This window comes from Nicotiana tomentosiformis, chromosome 1 (assembly GCF_000390325.3).
Source record: "Nicotiana tomentosiformis chromosome 1, ASM39032v3, whole genome shotgun sequence".
NCBI lineage: Eukaryota > Viridiplantae > Streptophyta > Magnoliopsida > Solanales > Solanaceae > Nicotiana > Nicotiana tomentosiformis.
Window position 1 is genome coordinate 6,374,372 of NC_090812.1, and position 11,232 is coordinate 6,385,603.

An 11,232-nucleotide genomic window follows, 5' to 3' on the forward strand; every position below is an offset into this window, starting at 1 on the left:
AGAGCCATTCTCACATAGAAGGCAAGTAAACAAGGGTGTTCATCTATACTCAACAATATCAATAAAACTTCTTAACCAATAAGAGTGCTTAGCTGCGTGTATGCTTGGGCAAGTGTCCTAACATGGTTCATGCCAGCTAGTAAGTATAGGAAAAGAAATGTACAGCATGTAGAATATTTTTACACAACTTTCCACAAGATAAAGCTCACACAGGTAAGTGTACCACTACACTAGTATCAACAACAAGAATGCCCCAGGCCATCATAAGTCATCACAAATCGATCCCCGACACATCTCGCCTTGTATCGCCACGTGTGCAATAGTAAAATAAATGGCCGCCTTGTCTCGCCACATACGCAACCCATCACGCCATATGTGAAAATATCAATAGTAACAATAGCACGGCAGAAACCTCGTGCAACCCCATAACAACAATCGCATGGCAGAAACCTCGTGCATCACAATAACAACAACCGCACAGCAGAAACCTCGTGTATCACAACAACAACTAAAACAACAACAATGACAATAATACAAGGGTACGACAAATAAGTCAACTCAGAGATTCCAGAACTCAAAGAAATGGAGGAACTAATTTACAAGGAGTAGGCACAATCAGGAATGCTAGTCATAATAAGAATAGCTTAACAAGAAAGGAAATACTATGTAACAACGGTCCATAATATACAGTTCGAACACGAGGGAGCTAACACAAGTCGAATAATTCCAAATAAGGATAAGTCAACAAAAAATATAGGATATCTAACTTCTTTTAAGGTTGGGAAATTAGGAAAGAGATACAACAATTTCAGCTAAGAAGAAGAAGCGGAAAGATAACCATAACCTCAATTAAGTCTAAACAATTATAGAAGAGATAGTAATAATTTCAAATAAAGATAAGCAATTAGGGAAAGGATAACATGGCAATAGAAAGGTAACAATTTCAGTTGAGGCACATATGAATCAAATAAGCAATAAGAGTGAATCATGAAGCAATTAATTCTAATTAAGCAGGTAGAAGTGAAACTAGTAATTAAGAAGCGTAATCATAACAAGAACAACTGCATATTCAGTGAATACAACGGCCTAAGTACCCTAAAAGGCCAATTTTCTACAAATAAGTCCGAGCACGTACTCATCACCTCGCATACATGGACTACAATTAGCATAGAAGACTCAAATCCTAAGGGGTAATTTCCCCATACAAGGTTAGGCAAGATACTTACCTCGAACCAAGCTCAATCAATCGGTAACGATGCCTTTTCCAAGAATATCCAACTCCGAATGGCCCAAATATAGCCAAAATCAGTTACATACCATAAATACAACTATAAGAAACTAATCTAATTAATGAAATTAAAGCTAAAGCAAGAATTTAGAAAATTGCCCCAAAAGGTCTCCTAGGGCCCATGCCTCGGAATCGGGTAAAAGTCACAAAATACGAACTCTCATTCACTCACGAGTCCAACCATACAAGAATTTTTCAAATCCGACCTCAAATCGCCTTCCAAATCTCAAAAACTTAGTCTAGGAAGTTGCTACCATTTTTACCCAATTTCCAACTTAAATCCTTAATTAAAGGGTGGAATAAACTATAGATTAATGAGATATAACCATAAAAGATTTAAGAATCCTTACCCGCAAGATTTCTCTGAAAATCCCTTGAAATTTCGCCTCAATCCAAGCTCTCTAGGTCCAAAAATGGAGAATGAAATAAAACCTTCGTACTTAGCCCTTTTCTGTCGGGCGATTTAGCACCTACGGGCCAAGAATCGCACATGCGTCACCGCACCTGTGGAATTCCCATCACAGGTGCGTATTCCACTTAAAAACTCAGTGTCCGATTCTGCGATCAAAGGGTCGCACTTGCGTGTGCGCACCCGCGGACCCATGTCCGCTTCTACGGTCTTCTTCCGCTCCTATGGGTCGTTGAGCACTTCTGCGAGCATCACAGATGTGACATCTCCTTGGCACCTGTGACCCCAGGCAGTTCCTCTCCTCTCTGCTTCTGCGCTTACCTTTCCGCACTTGCGATCTCGCACTTGCGGTCTCCCCACAGCAGGTGCGAAAACACCAGAACTCTGATAGCTTCAGCAATTGCATAAGTCCAAAACTCAATCCGTTAAGCATCCGAAACACATCCGAGGCCCCCGGGACCTCAACCAAACATACCAACTAGTCCTAAATCACCATACGGACTTAGTCAAGCCCTCAAATCACATCAAACAATGCTAAAAGCACGAATCACCCTCCAATTCAAACTTAATGAACTTGAAACTTCTAATTTCTACAACCGATGCCGAAACCTATCAAACCACATCTGATTGACCCCAAATTTGCACACAAGTCATATTCAACATTACAGAACTACTCCCACTTCTGGAATCAGATTCCGATCCCGATATCAAAAAGTCCACTACCGGTCAAAATCTCCAAAAATCGGACTTTCACCATTTCAAGCCTAAATGAGCTACATACCTCCAAAACACAATCCGGACATGCCCCTAAGTCCAAAATCACGAACGGAGCTAGCGAATCCGACGAAACTCCATTTCGTAGTCGTCTTCACACAGTTCTGACTACGGTCAAAATCCTAAGGCTTAAGCTTCCGTTTTAGGGACTAAGTGTCCCAAATCATTCTGAATCATCCGGTAACTGAATTCAACCATGCACGCAAGTCAATACACATAATACGAAGCTGCTCAGGGCCTTATACCTCCAAACGGAACTTAAATTCTCAAAACAACCGACCGGGTCGTTACATCCTTCCCCCTTTTAAACAAACGTTTGTCCTCAAACGTGCCAAGAATCGCGTCGAAGTCTTCAAATCACTGAAAGGACATATCCAACATACACCCGTGGGTGACCCCATGTCACCCCAATCCACATAAACCTGACAACACCATCTCAACTGTAATTCACCCTTCCTACCAACACCGATAAGCCTTAGAGTCGAAATATTCACCTTCCATTCATCTCCAAAAGTCCCGATTCTAAATCTATACCTGGTATCAGCCTTAACCAGCTGTAAAAACTCATGCCTACACCCACAAGGTACGACACCAAACATGACACACCACACATAGGCCCATAATAGCATTTCTGATCACAATAGCTGCCCATAATCAAAACCAGCACCGACAATTAGCCTCATATTCGTTAGAGACCCATTTCAAACCTCCACAATGCTGACAATGATGCAATAAGCACGAAGACCTCATAACTATACACCCGGATCAACAAGTCACATCTAACGCCACAGGGCACACACCCTGTAAGCTAAACTCAAATAAGCACAAGATGCAAATGACTGATTATGTAAAGAGAAACACATAAGAGAAATATCAAACAAGCCCGACATGTACAACTCTCTATCAGTACCATCCTATGAATCAATTTAAAAGGAAAAATCAAAGTATATGAACAAATCACAAGGATCTCATCCTGATATAACCTCCACCGCGGCACACAGCCTTGCTCAAACATATCAAATCACATGGAATCGCGAGGTCCCACCCTCAACTCTAAATCATAAGCCGAATACACATTATACCAATTGAAATCTTCCACTAACTCAATTCTGCCAATAATATCACAACACTTACTGAACTCTCACCCCGGTAGAGTATCAAATCATAAATCATAATCAAATTACTCAGGAATCACATCAAACCTGCCATAACAGACAACATAAATTCACTTCTAGTCTCATAACTTTCAATAATGAATTAAAACAACAATAGACACGGCCATCTCTCATAGAATCTCCTAACAAGGGAAAACACATAAACATAATACTAGGTCATGAACTCACCCATAGGTGGGACAAGAAATAGGGGAACTCGACCCGATAAGCAGAACCGAATTAAAATACGAACGGTGCCCCTCTGTAACAAATCAAAAGCATACATGTATGACATTATCTGGTGCAGTGGCCTCAAGCCTACTATATGAAACAAATCAACGGGCTAGGCCTTCCCCTCTTGGGTGCCCTCTACTCGTCTGAATATTCCGCTGTGACACACCTGTCCAAAATCTAGGACAATCTCTCACCCTGTGGCTGGTATCTCCACACTTCAAGCAACCTCTATGCGGGCATGACTGTGGGAACTGTGCAGTACGGGTGTTCTGAGACCCATGAGCACCTGAAACACTGTGCGAAGCCATAAGTGCAAACTGAACTGGCTGGCCCACAAAACCTCTACCATGTCGTACCCTGCCTCTAAAATAAATACAAGTAGAATCTCTGGTCTACGAGGCCTCCTCACCTCCATATCCTTTCTCTCTTGACCTCGCCTGTCCTCTTTCTCATGTCCCCACATGTCTATTCTCTCCTGATCCCATATGCCCTCTACTCGGCCGGCGATCCCTACTAGGTACAAAGCAGGTCGGAGCCCAATCCGCTTCGAGAAGTCACCTACAGAACGGAACCAGCCATAGAGAAGCCAAATGAGCAAGAATCAGGGACTACTTCCGAAATTACCAAATTGCTCGAGGAACTCACAAAACGAGTCGAAGCCAACGATAAAAAAGTAGAAACATATAATTCCAGGGTCGACCAGATCCCGGGGGCTCCACCAATGATAAAAGGGCTAGATTCGAAAAAATTCATTCAAAAGCCTTTTCCTCGAGTGCAGCCCCAAAACCAATCCCTAAAAAATTTCGTATGCCCGAAATACCCAAATATAACGGAACGACCGACCCTAACGAGCACATCACTTCTTACACGTGTGACATCAAGGGCAATGATTTGGAAGATGATGAGATCGAATCTGTATTATTAAAAATATTCGGTGAAACCCTGTCAAAAGGGGCAATAATATGGTATCATAATTTACCATCTAACTCCATTGATTCTTTTGTTATGCTTGCAGATTGCTTCGTAAAAGCTCATGCCGGAGCCATAAAGGTTGAAACCAGAAAGTCGGACCTGTTCAAGGTAATGCAAAAGGATAACGAGATGCTAAGGGAGTTCGTAGCTCATTTTCAAATGGAACGAATGGATCTGCCACCAGTCACAGACGATTGGGTTGTTCAAGCTTTCACTCAAGGTCTAAATGAGCAGAGCTCGAGGGATTCGCGGCGACTGAAGCAAAATCTGATCGAGTACCCAGCTATTACTTGGACCGATGTGCACAATCGATATCAATCCAAAATAAGAGTCGAAGATGACCAGTTGACTTTTAGGACCATTACGAAAAAGCAAAAGTCAAACAGAGATCGATACCAGCCATATAGCGGAAACGATACTACTGCTGAGTATTCGAGGCCTCTTTAAAATCAACCTCGTACATAGGGGGGCTTTATCATTGAACGCATCTGTGATGATTATCAAGTTCGATGCAAAGGAAGTTACTTCATTATTTCATGACAAACAGTGTCTCAACGGGAAATGTTGTAAGGACCAAACGGTCAAAACGAACAATGCTTATATAGTTGGCCCGAGCCCTGACGCAAAACATGAACCCATGTGTAATGACCTGCAAAGAAATCTCTCTTCTTTACCGATATTCTATGTTCAAAATTTATTATGCAAACAGGATCGAGTTCGAATCATTCGCTCGACTGCCAAGCCTACGGGCTACCTTTATTTTGAGTTCGAGCAATCACTCACTCGACCATTAAGCCTACAGGCTACTTTGACTATTACGCCTACGGGCTACATTGCATCGAGTTCGAATCATTCACTCGATTGCCAAGCCTACGGGCTACCTTTATTTCGAGTTCGAGCAATCACTCACTCAACCATTAAGCCTACAGGCTACATTGCATCGAGTTCGAATCATTCGCTCGACTGCCAAGCCTACGGGCTACCTTTATTTCGAGTTCGAGCAATCACTCACTCAACCATTAAGCCTACGGGCTACTTTGACTATTACGCCTGCGGGCTACATTGCATCGAGTTTGAATCATTCGCTCGACTGCCAAGCCTACGGGCTACCTTTATTTTGAGTTCGAGCAATCACTCACTCGATCATTAAGCCTACGGGCTACTTTGACTATTACGCCTACGGGCTACATTGGATCAAGTTTGAATCATTCACTCGATTGCCAAGCCTACGGGCTACCTTTATTTCGAGTTCGAGCAATCACTCACTCGACCATTAAGCCTACGGGCTACTTTGACTATTACGCCTATGGGCTACTTTGACTATTACGCCTACGGGCTTCATTGCATCGAGTTCGAATCATTCTCTTGACTACCAAGCCTACGGGCTACCTTTATTTCGAGTTCGATCAATCACTCGCTCGACCATTAAGCCTACGGGCTACTTTGACTATTACGCCTGCGGGCTACATTGCATCAAGTTCGAATCATTCACTCGACTGCTAAGCCTATGGGCTACCTTTATTTCGAGTTCGAGCCATCACTCGCTCGACTATTATGCCTACGAGCTGCATTAGTTCAAGCAAAACTACTCATTTCTTCGAATTAAAACAAACACTTGACTATTTAAGTTGAAGGACGCTCGAACCCGATAAAACAAAGGGGACTACCCACGAGGCCCGAAGGCAACAGAGATTTAAATTCAAACTGTTTATTTAGTTTGAAAGGCCATTTCTCTTCAAAAAAAAAAAAGAAGAAAGATTTTTATTTACAAATTTTTTGTACAGAAGCGGCGAAAACGCCATCAGAAGTTATCCGATTCAAAGCATGTTGGGCCTCGTTGAAAAGACAGGAAGTCGCTCTGTATTCATCACTGATTGATCTTCTTCGGTCACCAAGGACCGAAGGTAACTAGCAATTCCCACCGGGGAAGAGAAAATTTGGGTATCCTCAATGAAGTCGGGGACTATAAAGACGCATAAGATGATCGAGCATTACATACGTCATGGTCGGGATCGATAAAAACATCAGTGTATATCTGATCGAGCTGCTGGGAAATCATATCGTTTCTTACCACATCCTTTTCTGAGAAACGAGGGGACTATCTGTATACGGTCGAAATAGATTTCGGCCTTCCTACGTTTGATCGAGTTCGAGTGTTAAGAAGTCGGGATGAGATTTTGGGAGTGAGCTTTGAGGTCGATACTAACAAACCTCGAGCCCGAAGGTCGCTCGAGGAGGCGGCTCGATAATCCTATCGAGCCCATGACCGAATTGATCCACTAGGCACTACTTCGAGGTCGAAAATACGCGACGCCCATCTCGAAGGTCGAACTCGATCCAAGACCGAAGGGCCCGACCCATTAATGATTTCGAGCTAGTATCGAGCTCATAGACAAGAGCCGTTGCAACCACACTAAGAGAGAGAATCTTGGCGGGAATCAAGGAAGAGACAAGTCATCATGGGTCTTCCACTACATGTTTTACTTTATTGTATTTTGGTAATGACCCTCTTCTATAAAAGGGGGAATCCTTGTAAGCAAGAAAGGGGGGGAGAGAAAAAGATCACTTCTTATATTGATAGTTATCCCCTTGTGCTTGTTTTACTTATTATTCTTTTTGCTTATTATTTTCGTTCTTACAGTTAACAATATACATATTTCCATTTCTCTACGCGATTTATATCAAATTGTATCGCATATCCTTAGAACCATCCACAAATCTAACGTTATCCGATTTTTTCGGTAAACATAATTATTTGTTGTTAGTCATTTCTGACCCCATTTGTGCAAAAAATGTAATTAGTAGTACTTCGACAGTCCCCGTGATTATATCAATTTTTTCCTTTTTGATTATGACAAACTTGTAAATGAAATTCCCCCTGAGACTGTGTTGTTCCCCCTCTTTTTCCCCCTCAATTACTTTTTGCCCTTTTGGCATCATAAAAAGATTAGGTACAAGCAATAAGGAAAAAGAAGTCTATCCTGGTTAACTCATGCCACATGTGCGCGCACAATCATGACTAAAAATAGAGCAGAAGAACAAGATATGCATAGCAAAAGGACGAGAAATTCATTAATTTTGGAAATAAACAGGGAGCAGTTCCATTGTTACACAATCACCACAAAATAAAAATAACAAAAAAAGTACCCGTCATCAAACATAATAGAAACAACTTGAACTTGAACTTGACAATGGGAAGGGAATGACTCTAGGGAGCACTGGAAGGGGGGGCAGAGAGGAAGAGGCAAGAGTTCTAAGGAGGATATCCATTCGAGCATTTGCAGACCCTTGCTCATTGAGCAACCTCTCCTTCAGGTCCTCGATCTGTTTCTTGAGATCAACATTTTCTTTGGTCAGGCAAGCAACCTCTGTGCTTTGTGAGCTACTGGAACCAGGTGCCTTCTGGTCCTGACTGAGCTGACCCTCAAGGATAACATTCCTTGCCTTCAACTGTCGTATCTCTTCATTAGCAATATTTTTAGCTCCAATCAGTTGAGAGATGGTGGAATTGCTGCCAACCCCTCCTTTCTTATCGATGCATTCACACTCTTCCAAGGTGGTTTTGGAGAAACTCTGCTTGTGAGTACCCATGGTGCCCTTTCCCAGGGGAACTTTGAAGAACTCAAAAACTTTGGTGAGAAGAAACCTATAGGGCAGCCCATGATTACCATCCTTGAAATCTGCTACCTTTTTTATGTGCTCAATCATGATTCCCGGCAGATTTATAGTGGAGTATGCATCTAGTGCTTCCATGAGGAACAAGTCTGCTCGTGATATAATAGAACACATTTCTGCACGAGGGAGCAACACCTTGTTCACCATTTCGAATAGCAGTTGGTACACTGGAAGGAGGGCATTCTCGTGCACTCGTTCCCCCTACTGGAACTGTCCACACTGGAACTGTCCACCCTTCACCAACCTTCTCCTCTTATTTTCTTTCTTACTTTTCTTCAGAGCTAACTCAAGAGCCTCCTTATGTTGCGGCCTAGTAGTAGGTCTTTTAGGAGTGGGTGTTTTGGGAGCTGTCCTGCTACTCCTAGCACTAATAAAGCTTGCAAGAGCCACATTATCATAGTCTTCCTCACTACCGTCATTCTCCTCTTCAGACAGAGATCTCATCTCGGTAGCAACAATAGCCAATGGCTCAACATATAAATGAGGAGAGGGAGTGGGATCCGTACTAGCATGGGGTTCTTTTGATGAACAGGGGGTTTCATCCCAAGTAGGAGCAGAGGGATCCTTTTGGGCAGAAGGATCAGGTCCCTCGAGTGATTCCCCAGTAGTACTTTTAGGTGCCAAATTTTCGATAGGCACCAGATCCCTACCCTCTTCATGTAAACTATCAACTTCTATGAAAGACTCATGAGTATCAAACACACTTTCATCCAAACACCCCTCAGCATCTATGGACAACATATTCTCTAGGGCCTCTTGTTCTTGCAACCCCAAAGTAAACTCAGAAGACATAGGATGAGCATTAGTTGTAGAATCAGCGACATTCAAATCAGGGCCTGGGGTAGTCATTGCAGATGTATCACTATTACCACCCACGCAGTGTTGTATCTCATAACTTTCTTCCACTGGCAGACTAGAAATTTCTTTATTTTCTTCTCCCTCAACTGAATCTTCTTCGACCATTTTTTCCGGCAAGGCAGAAGGAGAGGTCATAGCCATAAATTTCTTGGGAGTCGAGGTTTTGCGACTCGGATGAGAACCAGTACTAGATTGGGTTGGAGAAGAGACAATGGATGTTTGTGACTCTAGCTGAGGGTTTGTACTGGGTGGCGTAAGGGTCGTAGGCTCTATCACTGGTGCTTCAACAGATGAAGATGCAGTGGGGATGATGCTTGGAACAGTTTTGGCTTCGAGATTTTCAGACATGGTGGAGTGTAGTGAGAGGTGATGGAAAAAGAGAGTGTTTGATTGTTGAAAAAAAAAGGGAAATGTTGGCTTGTGATGTGAACAGTTATGAAAGTGACCGTGTGTGAATTTATTTAGAAAAGACGAGGGACCAGTTAGGAACGGGTATCAATTTTTGGGTAGACAGGTCATTTTATAACGGGTAGGACGCTTGGGTTCAAACAAAAAGAGATTGACATTTTAATGATGTGGCACTATTTTAACCGTTAAAAAGTTGTGGATGAGAGTACAGAGGAACTACTAACCTGTGTCAAGCGAACCGGGTTCACTGACAGACTTTGTAAATATGAACTTCATCCTTTGACCAAAGTGCGATACCATTAGTTACTCATTTGCTCTATAATCGTCATGCGTGTCTACCTGCAACGGTATAGAGATGAGTTAGACCTTGCCAAAAAACACTTTTTAGCATTTTTTACCTATACATTTCTTTCATAGCCAATCATCGAGGAACCAGGTCCTTGATTTTATCAACCCTAGTGCAAGATGATTCTTTTCAAAGTGCTCTTTACTCATTGCTTTGGTGAAGATATCTGCAATTTGATCTTCTGTGATGCAGAACTTCATGCATATAAGCCCTTTTTCAACATTGTCTCTGAGAAAATGATGTTGCACATCAATGTGCTTTGTTCTCTTATGCTGAACTGGGTTCTTTGCCATGTTGAGAGCACTGGTGTTGTCATATAGTAACGTCACACAATCAGAAAATACACCAAAATCTTCTAGTTATTGCTTGATCCACAGCAGTTGAGCACAACAAGAGGCAACCGCCACATATTCAGCTTCTGTAGTTGAGAGAGCCAATGAGTTTTGTTTTCTTGTACCCCATAAAATGAGAAACGATCCAAAAAGTGTGTCATGCCAGACGTGCTTTTCCTATCTACCAGATAACGAGCATAATCAACGTCAGCATACCCAATTAAATCAAAATTGTCTCTTGATGGATAGTAGAGAACCAGGTTCTGTGTTCCTTTGAGATATCTCAGAATTCTTTTGGCAGCCTTCAGATGAGATTCCTTTGGGTTAGATTGAAACCTGGCACAAAGTCCCACACTAAAAATGATATCTAGTCTGCTTGTTGTGAGATACAAGAGTGGCCCAATGATACCTCCGTACATGGTCTCATTCACAGGGGAACCAGGTTCATCCATGTCCAGACGAGTGGTAGTGGCAATAGGAGTATCAATGATTTTTTTAGCTTTCCATCTCAAACCTCTTCAGAGGCTCTTTGATATACTTATGTTGACTTATCATTGTGCCCTTAGGAGTTTGCTTGACTTGCAGGCTTAAGAAGAAATTCAATTTCCCCATCATGCTTATTTCAAACTCACTTCCCATAAGTTGTGCAAACTCCTCACACAGAGAATCATTTGTTGCTCCAAAGATGATGTCGTCAACATAAACTTGCACAATGAGCAGGTTCCTCCCCCGTTTCTTCAGAAATAAGGTGTTGTCAGTTTTTCCTCTTGTAAAACCATTTT

General features: G+C 42.3%; 1 protein-coding gene across 1 annotated transcript; it reads right to left on the minus strand.

The window, feature by feature from the left end:
* Positions 1–10,473: 10,473 nt before the first annotated feature.
* On the minus strand, positions 10,474–10,902 carry LOC138896955 (uncharacterized mitochondrial protein AtMg00240-like). The gene has a single exon (XM_070182738.1). It carries the CDS (start codon positions 10,900–10,902, stop codon positions 10,474–10,476), a length of 429 nt encoding a protein of 142 aa, XP_070038839.1.
* Positions 10,903–11,232: the final 330 nt, after the last annotated feature.